This window comes from Emydura macquarii, unplaced genomic scaffold, assembly GCF_026122565.2.
Source record: "Emydura macquarii macquarii isolate MOO-44397 ecotype Brisbane River unplaced genomic scaffold, CSIRO-AGI_Emac_v2 contig_3343, whole genome shotgun sequence".
NCBI classification, from domain to species: domain Eukaryota; kingdom Metazoa; phylum Chordata; order Testudines; family Chelidae; genus Emydura; species Emydura macquarii.
The window spans coordinates 1,568,754-1,592,904 of record NW_027133480.1 but is presented as its reverse complement, the minus strand read 5'-3'; the positions used below and the strand labels follow the sequence as shown (position 1 = coordinate 1,592,904).

The 24,151-nt window shown below is 38.2% G+C and overlaps 1 protein-coding gene across 1 annotated transcript in view; it reads right to left on the bottom strand.

Annotated features, from left to right (window-relative positions):
* The window catches only part of ABRAXAS2 (abraxas 2, BRISC complex subunit), a 29,189-nt gene extending 5,622 nt beyond the window's left edge, over nt 1-23,567 (bottom strand). Inside the window, exons 1-8 of the mRNA XM_067533399.1 lie at nt 23,469-23,567; nt 20,975-21,065; nt 14,185-14,221; nt 8,629-8,695; nt 5,825-6,015; nt 5,033-5,152; nt 4,217-4,301; nt 1,664-1,778 (exon numbers count right to left, since the gene is read on the bottom strand). Of these exons, the coding sequence (XP_067389500.1) occupies nt 1,664-1,778; nt 4,217-4,301; nt 5,033-5,152; nt 5,825-6,015; nt 8,629-8,695; nt 14,185-14,221; nt 20,975-21,065; nt 23,469-23,540 (778 nt within the window). The 5' untranslated portion in view covers nt 23,541-23,567. The remainder of the gene's footprint in view (nt 1-1,663; nt 1,779-4,216; nt 4,302-5,032; nt 5,153-5,824; nt 6,016-8,628; nt 8,696-14,184; nt 14,222-20,974; nt 21,066-23,468) is intronic.
* Nucleotides 23,568-24,151: the final 584 nt, after the last annotated feature.

Here is a 24,151-nt window from a genome sequence, read left to right as displayed (position 1 = left end):
AGGGTCTGTATCCTCTTATATCCCTTTATCCCTCATAATTTCTGTTTCACTTCCAGCATTACAAAAAAAATGTCTCCTGCCTTCTCAGTACTACATATCTCTTGTCAAATGGCTACCATCGTTCTTCCAGCTCTCTCCACATACCCACTCAGACTTCAAAAAACAAAAATGACTCCCTCACACACAGGAAATGACTGCATTTTTCAAGACCCTTGTGATCAAATATTAAACTGAGAGAAGATGCCCCACTGTGCATGGACCAACAACTAGATGAGGGGGGAAAAAATCTCTCCTCCACTCACTGGTTTTCTATTAGGGGCTTTTAATGAATATTTGAACATAAGGCTGGATATTAAATATAGTAAAAAGATCTCATCATCCACAAGAATATTAACTCTGGAGAACCAAAGGACATCTGGCTTTTCAGTCATCTTTTATTAATTGCCAGCTGCCACCACAAGTGATGTACTTTGCGTCCACTTGTATAAACTGTGGGCAAAGTCCTGGCCTCCAGCTCTGCCCTCTCTGCTATGGAAAGTGACTATAAGAGGGAAGCTGTGGATATGCTTGGCATAAGGGAAACCCAGAGATGGTATAAAGCTGGCATAGCCAGCTGTGTCACCAATTAACCTGACCTTGCCGTGCAGGGGCATATTCTTGGGCAGGCTGAGGGTGGGAGGGAGTTTGACTGGAGCATGCTGAACTCCAGAGACCTCTAGCTGGTGGCGCCATTCCCATGTGACCATTAGCTGGCATAGCGAAGAGCACCCATCAGGCTACTCTGTGTCAAGTGCTGGTTTAGGTTCAATCCCAAGACCGCAGAAGCTGAGAAGTGACTGACAACCACCCTCCCTCCCCCACACCTTGAGTCCCGCACTCAGTAGAGTTCAGCCAGATGTTGGCATCTGGCTTTCCATGCTTCATCCCAGTAGTAGTGATACTAGCATAGGTCACTGACCTAAATGAGATGCAATTCCACACCAACTTCTTATCACAGAAATCAATATTTCTTTAAGAATGAGTTCTCTTTATAAACTGCCCCCCAAAAACCCACACAAGTTAATTAATATGAACACTGTAGGCAGTTTAATCCTTTGCAGCATATATGTCAATGATTTTAACACTCTCCCATAGTCACCGTGACCTAGGCAAGATGATGAACATGTTCTACAGTCCAAAAGCCCGATAGTCTGTATTAACCAATCCCACACCACACTTTTTTTTTAAGCTAAGATCACTTAAATAATGGAACCTGAGCAAGAATTGAGCTAGGTATCTACAGATGAAAAATATTAACAGGTGTCACTTAGCCCTCTCCAGAATTCAGTTTCAGATTATCAGTTGTGCCAGTTCACATTCACAACGTTCTAAGAGTTTGCAGATTACCTTTGTTAATTATATTTTCCTTCAGGTGTAGCGAACACGTAGATGTATGCTGGAAAAATCTTCACAGATTAGGAATCATTTCAATATAAACCTATCACAGTCAACCTAAACTTCAGTTTGCAAGAATAACTATTAAGTTGACAATAATTTTCCCCCATATCTTTGTTGTGATAAGAGAAACAGGGAAATCATTCCAACAAGACTTAAAACCATGTTTCTACACAATGTTTTGTCTTTACAGAACCTGTTTATGAAACGTAAATGCAAGGGAACTTACTTATTTTTTGCTCCTTTTCATTTTTCCTTTGTGCGATTTGCCTTTTTAGTTTGTTTACATCAGCTTGGAAAGATTCAACAACTCGTTCACTCTTTTCTACATCTATACAGACTGCCTGGGAAAAAAACATAGGAAGTCATACTCAAAGTCTACATAAATCCATTGAAGAGTTACACAACTATGCCAGAGAATACTGCCAGACTAGAAGCAATACAAACACAAAACCAAGAGGATGAACAGATACCGAATCAGAACATGGAATGAAATGTTGAAAACTAATTTCCACCTATTGATCATGCTCAACTTTTGCAAGATAAAAAGAACCTCCAAACAGTTTACCACTACTTCTTGTGTGACCCTGAGAAAATCACATAGCCTCTCTGTGCCTCAGTTCCCCATTTGTAAAATATGGATGATAGTACTTCCCTACCTCCCAAAGGTGTGATAAAAATACACTAACGATTGGGAATCTCTTTGAGATCTACTGATAAACAGTGTTATACCAGAGTAGGTATTATTATTATAGGAGGCAGCTCATAATGGAAAGAAGTTATTATTTTATCATCTGTTAAAAGGGACTCAGATAGTCTGCTAACCTTTTCTACACTCAGTATCAAAAATAAGGCCACATCCACCTGCACTGAAACTGTGCTGGCAACAGCCAGGTAGAATTCACAGATGAGATTCGCATGGATATTAGATTTCGTAAAGATTCTTGGGCTGTCCAGGACTTGAGGATCCTGATAGGGATGTGTTTAGGTAGCATCTATGCTACACTTTCAACTGTGTTGTAGCTGGGTGAGGAGAGAAGAGTCAGGAGACAAACATGTTGTGACCTGATCTCCTGCCTATTACACCTGTTGTGCAGACAGGTTCTACATTCTTCCTCTATCTATACGTTTTTGATAGTGAAAATTAAAAGCTACAGTGAATAAATAAAAACACACAGAATTGTTCTTGCTCTATTAAACACATTTTTGGTGTTTCTAGTTTGCAATATTCTTTGTGAAACATGTGTCTTGAAGTTAACCAACATAAGGAACTTTTAATGCTTGACAGAGGATAAAAGAACAAGCAGATGTGTGTACAAGCAGACTTAACAGTGCCTCTTAGACTCCAAGAGACTGCAGGGTCACAATTCTGGGAGCAGTAAGGCAGTTCCCCGTGGAAGTCAGTATTTTTCCAGTATTCTGCCAAACGCCACGTTAGCTAAACTCAACAGTGATTAGTGCAGAACCATACATTTAGCATTACTCAATGTTGGTAAGCAGGAGATATTATACAAGGCTATCCCATCAACCCATTTATTCATAATCTGTGAATAACTGTTCATCATGGAAATTCCTGGGAAAGAGAATCTTTCTTTATTCTGAGTGCCACATGCTCTGGGCAGCGCTGTGAGCAGAGGTGACAAGGCGCAGAAAGAACAGGTTAGCTCAGAGGGAGGGTTGTTCTGATGTTGGTGTGTTTGAACGTGTGTGAGAGAAATAAAACTACATCCAGCCACCCTCCAAACAAGACTATGGACCTAAGCATGCAAGGCAAAATCACTGCTTGCCCAGTATGGGCTACTTACATCACAGGTCACAGCAGGGTTGGGAGCGCTAAAGGGAAGTAGCTTCCACTGGGCAGCTACTCCTCCTTCCTATGCAGATAAGTGCAGAGATGGCTAGAGCCTTGACTTTGCCTCATTCCCCATTTTATGTGCCAACCAGCAAAGCTGAGCTGGTACAGAGGGAGATATGATCTGCTACTAGTCTATATGAGTAGCACATTACTCCAGTGTGCATGTAAAGGGGGAGCTATAGTTACAATTCCCAAATGCATCTGATCCTGAGGCAGCACAGCTATATGCCATCCTCTGCTTGGGACAAGTTGTGAATTGACTATCTAGTCCTTAGTAGATTTCTGAAGCCCAGCAGTGAGCCATTTTCAGATGTGTCAGCTACAATTACAGCAAGATTTTTTTTTTTAAACTGACTCAAGCATTGTACCCAAAGCATTTCCTGCAAAATATTTGTCAGTTTTAATAAATGCAGAGCTCCCTTTGGTATCTAGTACCCAGTGAAACCCCAATGTTGCAATCAGATCCATGTGGGAAGGTCCTTGCACTAGTGTGGTATTTAACTGACTTCAATGGGGCTCTGCTTTGTGGGGGATAGGGACGAATCCACCCATGCAGATCTATTTGCAAGACAAAAGCACTTAAAAAATAGAAAGTTTCTCTCAGATGTCACTGAACATTATAATTACTCTCACTCTTAAAAAAATCCATGGCAACAAAGTGCCAGGATCAATGATGCTTACACTGATCATTTTTACTGATCAGTATCAGTAAACTGTAGAACTGGGTATCTATTAACCACAGGTCATGTGGGAAAAGGTGTAAGAGAAGCATGACTGTTTAACTACTAAAGAAATGCAAGTCATTTCTCATATTTCCTTAAAACATTTTAAAAGCATAATAAAGCTGGATTTTCTTATAACTCTGGGTTACCAGTCCTCAACCAGAGGTGCCACATGAATTTTGACAAATTAAATAAAATTAGTTACCTGTACTTTTTCCTGAAGTGCATTATACACCTGATATATAGACCTGATGTCCTTCATCACTCCATCTTTATCAAAAAAATCAGTACTAAAAAAATGCAAAAATAATTAGAAAAGGTAACATCACAACTTTCTTCCTCTGTGAGCTGCCTTTCTTCAAATTACTTCACACACACACACACACACACACACACACACACACACACACACACACACACACACACACACACAGAATTAAATGTCATATTGCTAAATCACGTAAGCCCCAAGGAACCAGTATCCAAGCAACATATTAGCTGCAGAGGCGCTTTCTGGAACAAGAGCCAAAACTTGCCAACTCTGATGCTAACAAGATTAGACTCTTAAAAGAAAAACTCTCCCCGAGCTTCCATGCCATAGCCAGTAAAATGTCTTTGTTAGATACCCAAACCATATTTTAAAGTTATTTCGCAGTGTCTGTGCATTTTATTTAAATGACTAAGAGAATAAACATTCCCAAACCATGAGTCAAAGCTCGTAAATCCACTCTACATAGAGAGCATTCCCAGAGCATGGGAATTCTGCATATGGAGGGCATGCAGGATTAGGCCATAACTAGTCATTTTAACTTGGATGTTGCTGTAACCCTATAGAATTTGGATCAATTTATTTAAAAAAATATGTTTTGCTGTTTAGAAAACAGTGACTGCATAAAGTGGAAGCAGATTATTAAACAGCTTCAATACTTGGTTCTGTTGCTGATATTCATATTAGTATCCAGAAGGCAAAAATTGTAGAGCTTCTTGATTATACTTAATTTTTTTTAAAAAAACCACTTACCCATGTTCCTTAATAACTTTGGCATAATTCTGAGAAGTATTTGGCACTGAAGAAACTTTGTACTCCTGCTGACTTGTATTGCCTAGATTGGGAATTGTAAGCGACACCCTTTGATTATACCTGTAGAGAAAATTCAGAAAGAGACCGCTATTATTCTTCCAGAGATTTTTTGCAAGTCTTGGTATGCCCTACCTTCCTAACCAAAGTAGATAGCTCTGTCTGTGAGCAAGGTGAGAACCTGAAGATCTCAACTCCTTTAAAATTTAATCTATTATGAATTTCTAGGTCAGCTTTATTTTGAATAAACAATTTGTCATACTCAAATATGGTTGTTTCTTGTTCATAACAAATTAATGCAAAACCAAAATTGACCAAAGGTAGATCTATTTTTCCATACACCCTAAACTGTCAGTTGTGGACTAATCAGACTATTGTGGGTAAAGCAAGGGAGCCACGTTCCCAGCTCAGCAATTTTGGAGAAGCAAAGACTCACTGACTTCTCATTTCTCTTTATAAACAGTTTTTTCAAGGCCCTTTTTAGTCTAAAATATTTATTCACTGAAAAATAACTTTCCATTACCCTGATTGAATTTTAGCTTAATTTATTAATCACTTCTAGAGAAAAACATGCTACCTTATTGTATTATGTATGTAAAAACCAGAGTTTGACAGGTCAACAATTCCTTTCTATATAGATACTTTTGAAAATAGTTCATAATGCTACTAGGAATTTCAATAAAGAGTATAATTACAACCACACTCTGGTAGCTGACGTGAACATAGATTGTTTACCTTCGGTTTGGTCTAAAGAGCACATACTCTAAAGCATGTGTTGAGTTATTTGCAGTAGAGATGAAGCTGAAGAGAAGGAAGACAAGGTCAGGCACTCCAAGAATGTGTGTCAGCTGTTTATGGAGGATATGCTCTCTATATGACATTTGTTGCTGAGTGTTTCTCCTAAATCTGTACCATCCAATAACATTCTGTAATGAAAGTAAAGAAGAGGAAAAACAAAGTATTAATGGAGAGAGAAAAGATTTACAGTTTTATCTGTCGACAGCTCAAAGCATGGCTAATGTAGTTAGGATACTGAAACTCTGACACAATCTCTACAATTTCTTGTAGTTTAATTATATAATTCTGAATTATTGTAGATTTCCATTTTACGCAGACTATTACTAATACCACATTTGAAAGTTTAAGTGGTTTACTGTTACAAACCTTTTTGTACAAGATAAAAATACATTTATTTTCTTCATGGTATCTAGGAATCTACTTATAATGGAAGGTTACATTTGAGAACCAAGTCTCAGAGCATATTGCTCAGTTTTCAAACCTGGCAGAATTTTTTTTTATTTTGAGGATTGCTACAACAGACTATTCACTTGTGTTGCATTTATGAGATACATTTTCAGTGCCATGCATCACAGAACACAATTGCAAATTTATGTTTATTCACGGAGCAGTGGGATTAATCTACTGTGTATAGTGCTGAAATTATCCCTTTAAGCATTTAACTGTGATATATTTGTATATACTGCAGATAACATCCATCTAGTAATTCACTGATTATACCAAATATGAATTTGTATTTAACTTGATCATTTACATGCTAGTTTACATGAAATAAAGGGAGAATAATGCAGAAAGTTAGCTTGTTATCAGAACCTGGCTCAGTAAGAGCCACAATATATGAAACAGGATTATAAAGAAAACATCCATACATTCAAAAAGAATAAAGTGGATTCCACACATTAATTGATCAATGCACGACACTTGTATTAAATACAAAAACCAGTAAGCAAATATTCTCAGTCTTTTTACAATAAAATCTCTACATCTGTGGATTCTGACGAAGCACAGCTAGCAATCAGCTGAATCCAGGACAACATTTACTAACTGTATTTTTATTTTATTTGATGTCCTGGTAACTTAATGGCATTAAGAATAATTAAATTTAAATCTGCACTGCTGAGTCACATGACACTTAAAAGTTTTTCCTCCCCTCAAACCTATCTACTTTCAGACTGCAGATAATGCATCTTCACATCTTTGCTGACGGTCTAAAAGCGACCTATGTCTCAACAAAATAAAACTCAGCTGAAAACAAGTTAGTGTCTTGATTTGAAAATGTACACTATAGGCTTAACAAAAAAAAGAAAATGCCAGACAGTTTTAATAAGTGTTTTCTGCTTTAATCTTCTGAAGGAGAACTGAAAGACTGAAAGTTCTCTCATCCTTTCAACTGTCAAGAACATCTTGTTTCTACACATCATATTCATAGTGGTCTGTGCTGGAGTTATGTGCTTACAGAATCAAATGTCTGAGACGGGAAAGACCTGTGTGATCATTTCTGGACATAAAAGACAGTTGAGGCAATTGCTTTTGTTGAAGCAAACTGACATGAAATAAATGGCTACAGAGAACTAAAAGCAGATGTGTGGTGCAGGAACTGGTACTGAAATAAATGTTTATTTTGAACAAATAATTAAGGGTTTATCTTCACTGTAGAGTTAATTTGACTTATAATTTCAGTGTTGCCCCAATTCTAGCCCTACCCACACACAAAAACCCCTAACTCAGGTTGGCTGGACAGTCAGGGGATATAGGCTGCAGCTCAAGTTTGCACAACTTGCCAAGTGCTAATACAACATTCGAGCTAAGCAGAGTGGTTATTTTGCAGTGTGGCTGCTTTCACCCAAGCCACGCTAACTCAAATGGAGTTAAATCCACAGTGAAGACATACTCTAAGTATTGCTTGTTCCCAATTTGAAGCTCAGTCCTGCTGTTCAGGATATCAGCTCTGCTAAAAACTTATTAAACAAGTATTTGCTAATTGTTAAGATACAATACTAGCAAGTTTTAAATTTGTGTTGAAAATGAACCACTGGTAGTTTGATTCTCCTCTCTCTTGGTCAATTGTAGAAATTTAAAATATTTTTAATATAGTACTGAATATGCTAATAGCAAAGTATAGTTGAATAAGGCTACAATAGTTTAATGATAGCTATTTTATGAGACAATATTGTTTTAGTTTAAAATATTTCACATTGTGGAAATATTTGAATTCCAATGCTGTTTGTCAAACTTTTGTAATAAATATACAACCATTTTTAAGCAAGAGTATCTGAACATTTCCACAGTAACTACTCTGTGATTAAATGAGCATTTCACAAACTTTTCTGTTGACCTATGTTGCACAGTGCAGAAGCATTATTATGCAAGTCTAACTCAGCCATTGGCTGGTGACGGTAGGTTAATACTGGGGACCTGAATTTAAATTTGTCTAAGGTCTTATGTGACGCATTTAGTCCTTTTGGATTTGCCCCTAGTTAATATTAGCAGACATCACAAAATTGACAAAATATTTGACATGATTGACAGCCTCTGCACAAAATAAACTTAATCCTGGTATTGCCAGAGATGATGTGGGGCAAGATAAACTGGCAGAATTGTAAGAGAAAGCATTTGTTCTAGGCAGTACTATTAGCTGCTCATTTGTATTAGCCCCAAAGTTCCATTTTTTCCTGTCTGTAGATCCTATATGCTATAAAAGGGGGAAAAATAAAACTATAGAAGAACATAGTGAAACTTACTTTTCTACGATCTTTAAGAATCCTGTCCAAACTCTCCTCATTAACTTTGCCTGCATAGTCATAAAAGCTTAAACCAAAAAGGGAAAAAAATGTAGTTTACACACCATTCACATGTCAACTTGGTAAATATACAGTATTTCAATTAACCTTTGGAGACTATATCATAATTTATCCATAGACTACAAAGTCATTACAGCAGCTTTACATTTATCTAGTGCAGCAATTTAGCAACATGGTGCCGAGACCACTAGCGGAGAAAAACAAATATGCCTTGTTTTAACTATTGCTTTAAAAATATCTTTAGTGTTGTTGCACCCAATAGTTAGGTGACAATTATTTCATTGGCAACCCGTACAATAAGAATTATGTAGCTGAACCGTATAAGTTTCCTTTGACTAGCTCTTGGACAACCCCATGCTTGTTCACCTGCCAAAGGGGAAGGAGAGAAAGAACAGCAATTCTACATTTCAATTAAAAAAATATGAAAACCCTTTTTCAGGATGCAGTCCTGCAATCAGATCTACGTGGGTCGACCCTTATACCTGTGAAGTTCCACTGAAGTCCACAGTTATCCATGCAACTGTAAGGGTGTGCCCATGTGGCTCCATTTGCATGACTGAGGCCTAACAAAACATGAATTCAAATGATTTACACATTTCAAAACATGGGAAAAACATTTGAAAATAGATTCCTCCTTCACTTACCTGCCAAGTCTTTAGTCTCTTTCAAGAGCTGATATCACTAACACCTAAAGCAGTGCAGGAAAATACTCTGATTTAAAGGTCTATGATCTCAACTCTTGTCAGGGAAAAACAAAATCCTGAACTCAGTACTTGGCTGGTAAATAAAGGTGGAGCTATATTTTGTTTTAAGACGTAAGTTACTGGAATCTTGAATAATTTAACTGCATAATTCTTTCAGTTCACCTTTAAAATGTTTTAAGTTTTCTTTCAAGTGAAGTGCCATTTAACCACAGAAGTCTGTTTTCTGTAATTTATGGAATCGTTATTTTGTTTTCTGTAATTTACAGAATCATTATTCCTATGTATAAAGATGATTATATCTAGCAATTATTGTAAAAAAATAGAGCGACTTCATTTGCAAACTGTTTTGATACAGGAAAATGGCCTTTTAAGAACCTTTATTTTTGGCTCCACTCCCATCACTTGTGAAATGCACTGCAACCAAACCCATCCTATTCAATATCAGCAAGGCCACAGCTGTTCTTTTCCAAGAGCACCGGGTGGGTCAGCTGTTGGCCTTCTTATGACTGACTACACTTAAGTCAAGAAGCTTTGGTAGTGTGCCAAAAATGTTTTTGTATACGAATATTAAAGGAATAGAGCAATGCATACTGGGCACTGCTATTGATGAGAAGTATAGCACTTTGAACATAAGACTGGCCATATGGGGTCTGACCAATGGTCCATCTAGCCCAATATCCTGTTTTCTGACAATGGTCCAGGCTAGATGCTTCACAGGGAATGAACAGAACAAGGCAATTTATTGAGTGATTCATCCTGTCATCCAGTCCCAGACTCTGGCCATCAGAAGTTTAGGGACACCCAGAACATTGGGTTATGTCCCTGACCATCCTGGCTAATAGCCATTGATGGACCTATCCTCCAGGAATTTATCTAATTCTCTTCTGAATCCAGTCATATTTTTGGCCTTTACAGCATTCCCTGGGAACAAGTTCCACAGGTTTACAATGCACTGTATGAAGAAGTACTTTATTTTGTTTGTTTTAAAACAGCTATCTATTAATTTCATTGGGTGACCCCTATTCACTTTCTCCACACCATTTATGATTTTATAGACCTCTATCATATCCCTCCTTAGCTATTTCTTTTCTAAACTGAACAGTTTCTGGAAGCAGTTCTATACCCCTAAACATTTTAGTTGCACTTCTCTGTACTTTTTTCAATTCCAATATACCTCTTCTGAGATGGGGCAACCAGAAATGAAGACAATATTCAAAGTGTGGACATACCATAGATTCATATAGTGGCATTATGATATTTTCTGTCATATTATCTATTACTTTCCTAATAGTTCCTAACATTTTTAGTTTTTTAGACTGTCACTGCACACTGAGTGAATGTTTTCAGAGAACTATCCATAACTTTCTTGAGAGTTACCAGCTAATTTAGACCCCATCATTTTGTATCTATAGCTGGAATTATATTTTCCAATGTGGATTACTTTGCATTTATCAACATTGAATTTCATCTGCCATTTTGTTGCTGGGGCACCCAATTTTCTGAGAACCCTCTGTAACTCTCCACAGTCAGCTTTGAACTTAACTATTTTGAGTAATTTTGTATCATTGGAAAAGTTTGCCACCTGTTTACCCCTTTTTCCAGATCATTTATGAGTATGTTGAACAGCACTGGCTCTGGTACAGATCCTTGGGGGACTTCACTATTTACCTCTCTCCACTGTGAAAATTGACCATTTATTCCTACCTTTTGTTTCCTGTCTTTTAACCAGTTACTGATCTATGAGATGACCTTCCCTCTTATATCATGACTGCCTACTTAGCTTAAGAGACTTTTGTGAGGGACTTTCTCAAAGGCTTTCTGAAAGTCTAAGTACAGGATAGCAACTGGATCACCCTTGTCCACATGCTTGTTGACTTCCTCAAAGAATTCTAATAGAATGGTGAGGCACGATTTTCCCTTTACAAAAGCTGTGTTTACTCTTCCCAAACATACCATGTTCTTCTATGTGTAGGATAATTCTGTTCTCCACTATAGTTTCAACCAATCTGCCTGGTACTGAGGTTAGGCTTAATGGCCTATAATTGCCAGGACTGCTTCTGGAGCATATTTTTTTTAAATCAGCATTATATTGCTGTCTGTCAGTCATCTGGTACAGAGGCTGATTTAAGCAATAGGTTAATACCACAGTTAATAATTCTAAAATTCCATATTTGAGTTCCTTCAGAACTCTTGGATGAATACCATCTGATCCTGGTGACTTGTTACTGTTTAATTTATCAATTTGTTTCAAAACCTCCTTTACTGACACCTCCTCCATCTGGGACAGTTCCAGATGTGTCACCTAAGAAAAATGGTTTGGATGGGGGAATCTCCCTCACATCCTCTGCAGTGAAGACTGATGCAAAGAATTAATTTAGCTTTTCCACAACAGCCTTGTCTTCGAGTGCTCCTTTAGCACCTCAATCGTTCAGTGACCCACTGTCTGGCAGGCTTCCTCCTTCTGATGTACTTAAAGTTTTGCTGTTCATTTTTTTGTCTATTAATTGCTCTTCAAATTCTTTTTTTAGCCTGCCTATTTGTACTTTTACATTTGACTTGCCAGAGTTTATGCGCCTTTCTGCCTTCTTCAGTAGATTTTGACTTCCAATTTTTAAAGAATGTCTTTTTGCCTCTAAGCATTTCTTTTACTCTGCTGTTTAGCCGAGATGTCTTTTTTTTTTGGTCTTATTACTGTTTTGTTTTTATTTGGGATATACACATAGTTGGAGCCTCTATGATGGGGTCTTTAAAAAGTTTCCATATAGCTTGTAGGCATTTCACTCTTATGATTGTTCTTTTTAATTTCCGTTTAACTAGTCTCCTCATATTTGTGCAGTTTCCCTTTCTGAAGTTAAATGCTACTGTGGTGGGTTTCTTTGGTACCCCTTCCCCCCAAGGATGTTACATTTACTTACATTATGGGTGCTATTACCAAGTGGTTCAGCTATCTTCACATCTTGGACCACATCCTATGTGCTATTTAGGACTAAATCAAGAACCGCCTCTCCTCTTATGGGTTCCATGAGTAGCTCCCCCAAGAAACAGTCATTGATGGTGTCTAGAAATTTTATCTTTGCATCCCATTCTGAGGTGACATGCTTCCCATCAATATCGGGATAGCTGAAATCCCTCATTATTATTGGGTTTTCTGTTTTCGTAGCCTCTCTAATTTCCCCAAGCATTTCACAATCACTATCACCATCCTGGTCAGGCAGTCGATAGTATACTCCGACTGCTATACTTTTATTATTCAAGCATGTAATTTCTATCAAATTCTATTGTATGGTTTGAGTCATTTAAAATTTTTTCTATATTTGGCTCTATGCTCTTTTTCACATGTAATGCCACTCCCACACCAACAAAACCCACACGGTCATTCCTATATATTTTGTAGCCTGGTATACCGTATCCCATTGTTCATCATCATTCCCACCGAGTTTCTGAGATACCTATTATACCAATATCCTCATTTAATACCTGGCACTCAAGTTCACCCATCTTAGTATTTAGACTTCTTGCATTTGTATACAAGCACTTATTAAATTTGTTAATATTTAGCTGTCTGCCATCATGTGATATAACTGAAAGGGATTCTTTTGTTAGACTGTTCCTCTTCAGTTCCTACCTGTACTTCATCAACTTCTATCCTCTCCTCTTTACTAGAATATTAAATATCACCTTTAATAAATCCTTCCCAAAGGATGAGTCTGTGTTTGAGACATTCTTGGAGCTCAAAAGCAACTGAATGTTTTTTGTAAAGAAGTCATATTCTGAAATATACAGGCCTTTGTCCCTCTCTGACTTAACTACCAGCAATCAACTTCCCTAATTGGAAAGATAAGAAGAATATGATTACAGCTTTGATGTGTACTGCATGAAACAGCACCAGGGACCAATGCATGGTCATCAGAAAAAGACCAGCTAGACACTAGCATATATACTGAGGTGTGGAGAGTCTTGTACATAACTCACAGGGATGAGACTATTCCCTTCTGTAATTATCAGAATAAATAAGATGACAGCATCTCTTTTTTAATATAATAAATGTCAGTCATGACACCTGAGGCCCATTCCTTAGTGAATCTGTAGAAATATCCAAATAAAGATACATGGGTGGAGCATTATCAGGGATTATTTCTAAAAAGGCCAGTTCTAAACCAATACACACTATAGATAGTAATTTAGAATCTATCTTTGCTTAGTAATTGCAGTCTACATGGGAAAATCAGATTTAATACACTGCCTGACTCTTTTAAATGAAGATATATAGAGCTAGATTCCCTTTTACATTCTGCCAGTGCAGAGGCCAGAAAGTAGCTTGATCTAGCTAGCTGAAAATTCCCCTGGCATGGGAGAACAACTAACTGAGGCAAAGTCATCATTCTTGGCTCCTGCCCATGGCTCTGATATAGAAGTCATCCGGGGTGAGGGTGACCAGTGTGCTGCACATCATTTACCCAGGTCCCTTGGGGACAAACAGGCATAGGTTAGAGCAGTTCTAACAGCAAAGTATCTGGGCCATGGTATCTACACATATTTATCTGATGTGCCTGTTAAACTAAAATTCTACATTAAAATGGTGTTAGGATAGCTTTCAAAGGATGCTTTGTGTGTCACAATGGATGCCACTTACCCATATTACTGTAATACAACCACATAAAGAGCAGTTGCAAATGTTACTATATACATTTGAAATGTTAATGTATCTCAGTGAACTACCTATCTTTATGTGCTGGATTCACCCAACAGTGGTATCAGTCCAGTCAAACAACAGACAACAGAAGTAGCTTACCTAAAGAGTTTTGAACAAGGCTCATGGTCATGGATTTCTGTAATAAAAAAAAGAAAACGTCTGTCCCAGCTGCTCAAGACTCAGGGAAAACTGTAGTCGTGCATCTTGCACAAGGTCTTCTAAATCTCCAATAAGGAACACAAGTACTTCTGTCTCATAGACCATATACTGCCAGCAGTCTGTGGGCAACTTCTGACAACAATGATCACTGCCCCCATGGGTTGAGAGAGTAGTCTTCCTTTCTAGGGATGCATTATACCGAGTATAATGAACCTAGTGAACATGTACATTAGCCTAGTAATCACATTTTAAAATATTCTTCGATATTGTTAAGTATTTCTTCAACATATTGCTGAATTTTCATATTCATTTGCTTTTAGATGTACCTTCCTATAGTAATCTGCTTACAGTTCACTAATGGTGCAGATAGGATAATGTGTAGGATGCAAGTGAAATAGTTAGATGTGACAGAATTACCCAAATTGGAGGAAGGGAAATACAGATTAATGACCTAAGAGAGAAGAGTGTAAGCACCACTCTGGCATGACTACTTTCCTGTCACTTTAGCCAATGTGATTACAACTAAACAGAAAGTTACTGCACTATTTTTTCATTTGATTTTAAGAATTAGTAACAAATATTACCTAAGATTCATATTTAAGCAGCAAATGTTATAAAAGATCTGTACTGTGGGGCAAGAATGGGAAAATAACCAAAAACCCATAAAATATTATATTTATCTTTTCAACATGAATCCAAATTTGTTTCTGTGCTATGTGGTACTTGTACCACATATACTTCCAGTTATGACTTTTTAATCAGCTTCTGTTTATCTTTTATTTGCATTTTTCTCTATCAATCCCTTCCAGCACTTTTGTCTTAAGTACTCTTAAGTTCCCAAGTCTTTCCCTAGATTCAGCAACATTTATGCAGAAATAATATTCTGAGATCCACCAAAGTGAGCATTTAGCAGTAACTTTGCTTGGTACCTTCTGCCCTGAAGAATAACTCATCGCCTGCTGCTCTGAAAGCCACAGAGTCTGCTCTCAACTGCAATTTCAGCTCAATCAGAATCAAACCACAACCTCCAAGAACCGACTTTACACATTAATTTTTCACCATATTCAGAGTCTGCCAAAACAAGTCTCTGAACATTAATGTATGTTTATGCTTCCACAGAGATTACAGATTGTTTTTGGCTACAATAGTTAAGGATGCAGCTGTGAAAGTTACATTTTTATTTAATTGCAAACTCAAGGTGAAGTTAATGCCTGACATTCTTGAGTCTCACGGAAACAGGGTGGATAAAAATCAATTTTTTTTTTTTAATTTAAAAAAATCCGTTTTTAAATTTAAATTAGACTTTTTTGATTTAAAAAAAAATCAATAAAATACTAAATTTCTCTCTCGTTTAAAAAATAACAGTTACAATTAAATCTCATCACAAACATGCTAAAACTACACTTACAGTCTCATAACGAATTAATGGCTCTAGTCTGTCCATCCTAACTACCAGCTCTTGCTTCTTGAAAGTTCTGGGCTTTCAGTTTCTTTTCTCAGCAGACTAAAGTCACATGTGCAAAGAAGACACAGGCTGGATAGGATTGTTGTTATGTAGTGGTGGAGCTGGGCCAAGCAAGGCAGAGAAGTTAGTTAAGACACTGTCTTAAAGACAGAGACACAAAGGATGAAGGCAGAGTAGAAAGGAACAGTGGTGTGGAGTGGAAAGAAAGAGGGAAGACATTCAGTACACACACACAGCTTCCTATATTCCCCCACACTTTTGCCACAGAAAAACTGTCATGGCTTCTGGGTGTAAGAGAAACCCTATCTTGGAATATTTTGAAGAAATTCCTTCCCTGGGTAAAAAAATAAAATGTGTCAAGTGTAAGCAGTGCAAGAAGGAGATGCAGGACCTAGTTGCAAGAATGAAACATCATAATGAAAACTGCTTATTGGGAGAAAATGATGTGGATGAAGATGTGGATCTGTTTGAAGAACAATGTGGAACAACTGGTTCGTAACATAAATAATTCACTTTGCAATGCATCATTCTTCAAGACTCTCTTTATGCCTTTTATTATAAGTGTGATTTAACAAGAAAATTCCCAAGCTGTTCGCTATGTTGGATGTTGCTAGAAAAAAAAAATTTAGCTTAGTTAATCCTTATGGCTTGTTTAATTAGGTAACTAAGTTTAGCATCTATCACCCAAGTATACGGTACAGAAAGCTGCAGTAAGAGAAATCTAGAGTTGCCAGTTGCCACTGGGTGCCATTTTCTTATTTTATATTACATAATACGTGCCCCTTATTTTGGAACAGCATGGCCAGAGACCATCATGGTGATGCCATAAGTCTATTTCCTCTTTTACTTCAGCATAACTCAGCTTTCCCAAGGGAACCCCATCCTATACTTGTTTTCTCAAAAAACAGAAGTGCCAGTAAGCTCTATGGGACTTACTCCAAAATTAAATGCACTCTAAGTGCAGTCAGTCTTAGCTTTTTTGGTCATTTGGAATCAAACCTGCATCCTGCTGAAAAAATGTAAATGATTAACTGAATAACAAAGTGAGAAGAATTGAGAAGAACGACTATTCAAAATAATTTTTGAATTTTGTTTCAGGATTCCATTTAAGTGTAAGAGACTTTGACTGTGACTGTCAATCTGCATCAACTTCAGAGTCATCCGTTGGTACTTTTAGCAGCAGTGCTGCAACTAAAGGTATTTCAGACAAAGTATCAGTAGCAAGCAAAAGATTTCAATCATCCAGTAAAACCACACCACGGATAGGTTTGTAGTAAGGACCAGCAAATACCAACAAGACACCATAGATGAAAAGATTGCTCATATCATTTATGCCACAAATTCTCCTTTTCGCATTGTTAATAATAAAAACTTTATTGACATGGTTGAGTGCTTACGACCAGGCTAGACTCCAAGTGGTAGAGCAGACATTGGTGGAAGGTTACTAGATAAAGTGTATAAGAAGGAACTTGCACACTGTTCAAGAAATATTGAGGGGAAATTTGCCAGTCTAAGCCTTGATGGGTAGACCAATGTACACAATGATCCAGTAATATGTACCTGTGAGACAACAGAAGATGGGGTTGCATATCTTTCAGAAACAATAAATACATCGGGAAATGCTCACACACCAGAATATTTAAAAGAAGTGGCAGTGAAAGCTGTAATAAACTGTGAACAAAAATTCAGCTGTCACGTGTGCAGTTTTGTCACAGACAATGCTGTAAATGTGGCAAAGATGAGAAGATACTTAGAAGAAGAAACAGAAGGATGCTTCTTAACAACATATGGCTGCAGTGCCCACTTAATGCATCTTTTAGCCAAAGACTTAAATATGCCTTCTCTAGGAATAAAAGAAAATGTTGTTGAAGTCGCAAAATACTTCCATAACAACCATTGTGCTTCAGCTTCACTGAAGAGAGCAGGAGGATCCAAACTAATTCTCCCTCAAGATGTTTGATGGAATTCTGTGGTTCATTGTTTTGAACAACTTATTGAGAACTGGCCATTCTCATAAAACTTTGTGAAGAGACCCGTGATAAAATAAATGGAAGTATCTCATCCAAAGTGTCTATCATTGGATTAAAGAAGAAAGTAGAGGATATGCTCAGTATACTGAAGTCTATATCCATAGCTTTAAGCAAACTTCAGAGAAATTGTTGCTGCATTGCTGATGCTGTCAATATTTGGAAGGCACTTCAAGAGACATTGAAGAAAGAAATACCTCACCAGAAAGTTAAACTGCCGGCAACAAAGACGCAAATGGATCAAGCACTAACTCCATCTCATTTTCTTGCAAACATTCTTGACCCCAAATATAAAGGTAGATGCCTAACTTCTGAAGAAAATGTTGCTGCCATGGCATGGGCATCTCAAAATCACTCCTCAGTTATGCCAGTCATAATAAATTTCAGGGCTGGAGTGGAACCATTTAAACAGCACATGTTTACTGATGATGTTTTGAACAAAGTCACTCCCCTGAATTGGTGGAAATCATTAGCCAGGCACCTTGAAACAGAGTTTATTCAGTTGCTAAGCCAACTTTTCACAGCAGTGGCTTCCTCTGCAGGCACAGAGAATATTTTCATCATTTGATATTATTCACTCAAAGCTAAGAAATCGACTGGGAGTTGAAAAAGCAAGAAAACTTGTATTTCTGTTTCAGTCTATGAATAAAAATGACAGTGGGAGTGGGGAAGACGAGAGCTAGTTGTAGAAGTTTTAAGGACAGCATACGTTTAGTGTTGTGATGACTTATCTGTTAGAGTTAGTAAAATTTGAAAATTAAAAAAAAAAGAAGTTTAAGGACAGCCATCAACTGGCAACTCAGGAGACTGCTGTAATTACAAATGTGAAACATTTATGTAACATTTAAGATTTAGTTTAATAAAATATAAGTGCAATTGTGTTTGTGTGTGTGATTTAGTTCTTACCATTCCTAATGTGCTGCATCTGCAGCTTGACACAGGTAATGATTATGGATTATTTCTTAAATTAATAAAAATCAAGTTATCTAAAAAATTACATAAAGTATACCCTCCGAGATGTTGTAAAATGCTGTATTGAGTTGTAAATTAACATGCTTTAGTGATCAGATTTGCACCATTGTTTAATAAATATATGAAATAGTATCAGTGGGAAACTTGATTTAAATCAATGATTTTCTCTTGGTGATTTAAATCGCCTTGATTTAAATCAATCCACCCTGCATGGAAATGATTTGCTAAACAAAGCCAGCAAATAATATAATTCCAGCACACAACATAATTATCTCAAACAGCAGTATATCTACTAGAATTATTGTGAACACATACCTGTTTGTTTAGCTACACTGTTATATCTAGACCATATCTAGGGCTTTCTTTTAAAAAATTGCAGCAGTGTGGTCCACTGGATAGAACGACTAGCTATATATCCTTGGGATATAACTAAACCTCCATGGTAGACTGAGACAATTGATAAATGAGAATGGTAAAACTACTGCACAGCTGTGTCATAAGGCTTAGTTTCTGTACACTACTTTCAGGCCTTAATACCAAATTTTACATGAATTTGACTTCTTCAACAGGAATTCATAAGTCCTACATTTTGAATAATTATAATATCCAAAAGAGCTTTTTCTGATGGGGCTAATTCCCTGTTTTTTTCTAAAATACAAACGACCTTGTTTCTGAATAGCATACTGCAAAAGTGTGTCTATTGACAGAAAAAAAGCAATCTATAATGCCACAACCATTTGGTGCGTGCACCTAGTGTTGAAACTGAAGTTATACATTAAATGTATTAATATGCTCTATTGTCATCAATGACTAAGATCAGTAACTGAGTTTGTATAATGCAAATTTAGATTTATCAGAGCAAATATATATTGAGAAGAAAATCAACAATTTTCCACTACCATACTTCCCGATCTCAAACACATCATAACCTCTCGTTCATGGTATTATATATATTAGTTCAAGTATGAACTAAAATGTAGGCCCTGTCTTGCAATCAACTCTATGTTGGCCAACCCCTTACACCTGCACAGAACCCTGCTGCAGTCACTAGGGGTCTCCTGGCGAACAGTTCTGATTGCAGGATTGAGGATTAAAGCCTTAAATACACCAAAATCTTAAAACTGATAGAAATATTTAAATGTACTTTTATTTTGATTTATACATTCATCCATTAAAAAGGAGCACTTCCTTGACAATTCTTAAATATACTGCCATCAAATTATTACTCCTATTAGTGCCCTTCAACCACTAATCAATATATCTACAACAGCCAATCATAACTCAGCAGCAAAAAACCAGATCTTTAAAATCTCCATTAGAATCATCTCATTCTGTCACAGCAAGCAAAAACAAATAAGCTTTGTGGCATTATCCTACAGTTCAGTAAACTAAGAATTCAATCCTGCACATACTTAAGCACATCCTCAATCTGACTGCTGGGAGCTACTCACAGTAGTCAAGTTAGGCATGTGTAAATGTTAGCAGGATCAAGGGCCAGGACTGTTTTGGATTAAGGGATGAAATGAGCACATTCTCCTGTAGTATTTACTTCAGTTAAACCCACTAGTCTATTTTCATTGTCTAGAGAAATGCAAAATTGTAAACAGGAAGCCTAAATAATTAATTAGTTGTTTAAAATACAGTTTTAATGTGTTATTAGAAACATAGGTAAGAATTTTAAATGTGTATGATTATGAATTTGACCATGCCCATTTTATTTAAAAAAACAAAAACCTGGGAGATGGCCACAGTATTGATAGCTGATTTCTCAGCTGTTTATCAAGAAAGAGATAAATATTTTAGTGTTCCATAAAAGACAGACAAAAGGGAGCAAAACATCAAATTTGAAGCCAATGGGTCTGTGTGTGGGTGGAATCACTTTCAGGATTAAGGCCTAAATTATTTCATGTTAAAAATTCAAGCAATCTGTGAAACTTACTGAATGGCTAAGATGAATTATATTTATTCTTCAGAGAGGCACATTAAAAATGTATCCAGAAAAAGAATGTTCCCTATCCTCATACTTCAGCCATGTATATACACACCTGGTAGTAAATAAAAATATTTTGATAACAGTTCTTAGGAGGTTGGCAAACCATGCTTTTTACCCTAGAGTTAGCAAAAAAAAAATACCTATTTAAAAAAGGAGAACATTTTTTTAAAAGTTCCTTAATTTTTTTAAAGGAAAAAACTAAAATCCTTACTTAAAAAGAGTGGACTAACTAGGCACCTCTTTCAGAATTTCTCAAAGCTTAGTACAACTTACCAATTACTTGCAGAAATTCAGTGTTGCTGATTTGTGAATCACTGATGCTAAATGTCTCTTCTTGTCTTACCTCTCCCAGCAGAAATCCTTCCTACAATTTAAAAAAAAAGATGCAGATTAAAAACAGAAAAACCACTATTATAATTTACACACAAGCACATTTAATAAAATAATTAAAATTATGATTCTGTTTGAAATGAACATGATTTGAGCAATTACAAATGTAACCTATCAGTAAATTCAGAGAGGCCTGATTCTAAGAGCCACGTAAAACCCCTTTATGCAAATCTGACAGTATAAAAATGTTTTAAATGAGGTAGAAATTGCTTTTGAAGAATACCTTCTCTGCAAGTGTAAAGTTGGTTTAAGGGCTTTATGTGCACTCTGTTAACTGTCCCTGGTACAGGGGCCATGTTATGAACATAATATGGGAATGGAGGCAGTGCAGCCAAAGAGTGGACTTCATCACCGTTATTCTCTCCCTCCAAGGCCCACAGGAAACAAAGTATAGAGAAGCCCCGAGGTTACTCTAATTTACACCAAGCGCTGGGGCTGGCCAATCCCAGAAAACAGGACACAGTGGTGAATGGCAGTAGGTTGCAAACAACAATAGGAGTACTTCTTCACACAATGCAGTCCACATGTGGAACTTGTTGCCATCTGATGCTATGAAGGCCAAAAGTATAACTGGGTTCAAAAAAGAATTAGATAAGTTCATGGAGAATGTACATTAGCCAAGATGGTCAGGGATACACCCCATGTTCCAGGTGTCCTTAAACCTCCAACTGACAGAAGCTGGGACTGGACCACAGTGGGTGGATCATCCTTAATTGCCATGTTCTGTTCATTCCCGGTGAAGCATCTGGAATCGGCCACTGCTGGAAGACAGGATACTAGGCTAAGTGGACAACTGATCTGACTCAGTAGAACCATTCTTATGTAATTAAAGCCATCTTTCCCTTTCTGTTCCTATCCCAAGTACAGGAATAGAATAACTGATAATCAGGCGCTATAATATAAACATTGAAACAATAGGTTGCCACTGGTTTATTTATGTGAAGGTAAGTGGAGCAAATTTACCCTACCTACACTGGACTGAAAGCTGATGTCAGCAAAGCACTGAAACACAAATACCTAAAGCACGGATTGCAACAATTTGTAATATTTTTAATGACCAATTCTAGTACACTGTGAGGATGAAGAAGTTTGAATCATGTGTGTGTGTTTTCCCCTTTTACTGTACAGCCACCCCAATTTTCAAGTACATGGCACACTGATGCAAGGCCCTGATCCAGCAGCAATTATACAAATGCTTAACTTTATTAGGGAGTACTCACAGCTATAAGTTAAAACAAATGGTTAATCAAACCACGCTCTGTAAATTGAAAGATCTACTTTCAAAGACAAAAGACCTTTGCAGATGTTATAAAATCTTTATAATAAATTATAGTAGTATGATCCATTAAGTGTAGCTTTGTTTATTTTGTGAAACAGAGACAATAGAAATGTGGATAATGCAACTAACAGACCATCTCTTTTTAAATTCCTGCTTCTTGATTACATACATTTTACAATGAAAGCAGAGTGATACTTGTTGACCTAATACAAGTTAAGTTACAATACAGAGGGAGTGGTCAAAATAGGCAATTTATTTAAGTGAATTATGGTCTAATGTCTATTGTATGTCAAAATGGTTTTTTTGCAAGAAAGAGAAACTATGCACACTGCAGAGAATATTGTAAAAATAGTCTATTAGAACAAAGTAATATTTTTAGAGTCATGAACTCAAGATGTTAGGCAGCCTTTGGAAACTAGCTTTAGCCACCTGTGAACAGCTTTCTGCAACTATCATAGCATCCTATCCACCTGGCTAACTTCAGCAATGGAATGAAGGGCATGCAAGAGAAGATGGAGAATGGGATCCATTCCCTAAAACTATTCAGACCAGAATTTAAACGAGAAATGGAAAAAGAAGAGAAACAAACATCCCTAGAGGCAGGACCGATTCGCGACTGATGTCAGCAAAGCGCTGACATACAAACGCCTAGAATCTGGATTGCAACAACAGGTAACACTTCAGTGCCTACTGCCCTGTGTAGGACCACGGGGGTCGGTCCAGCTGTGCTTCCCCCTTTTCCCTGTACACCTTCGGGCCGATTCGTTAGAGCAGCTACGGGTGGGAAAACACAAGACTCACTTCCCCAAGCCCCTCACAGCCTGCCCCCCACCCTGCAACTCTCCCCCTGAACTTCCCTTCCCCCCACATCCTCTCACCCCCGCTCCGGCCCATGGCTGTCCCCTTACCCTGCCCCCGCCCACACGAGCCGAGATGAAGGAGGTGGAGGCGGCCGGCGCGGGGGGGGCGCGGGCGGGGCAGGGGGCGGTAGGCCCGGGGCAAGCAGACAGATGGTCCCTGAAGCCCCCCAGTCCCGTGACCTGTGAGGGCGAGGAGCCCGCCCCCGGGGGAGAGCTGGGCGCAGCCCCGAACACCTACGTGATCCGCGCTACTGTTGGCGCTGTAGTAACAGACGGAACTGAACGTGTAGCCCGAAATGGAAGCCGCCATGATGAAGACCGCCACCACCGCCGCTCCCACCAGCCACCGCGCCCCCCTCCCACCACTGCCCCGCCCCAGCTTCCGGGGACGCCGTGGGGACGCCTGGGAAATGTAGTTCCCAGCTGCCAGTCTCAGTGCGCGAGACTGAACCCCGGCAGTGCTGACGGCTGCTACCAGGGCAGGGCAGGCAGGGCAGGGCGGGCCTGGAGCGCCACCATTGAACTGGCGCCCCTTAGCACAGTGCGAGCGGGGCGGGGCTGTCAATACCTCTACTATGCACTACTAGTAATCACTGTCACTGCTTTGTGGGGTATCACCAGGCAATGTCCGAGCAGTGTTGGCGCGCACGGCGCTGTACATACACAGGGACAGGTCACTAGGCATTACCCTAGCAGCGTTGGCGCGCACGGTGCTGTACGTACATGGGGACAGGTCACTAGGCATTGCCCTAGCAGCATCAGTGCTTAAGGCATTCTATAGAGCATAGGGACAGACCCACTCCACGTGTCCTGACCTGACTGTGATGTCATTAGATTGTCCTCAGATAACCCATGGACATTTAGACTCCTCTGCCCAGGCAGTCTCTGGGCCTCAGATTTAAACGTCACAGCTGAGTAGAC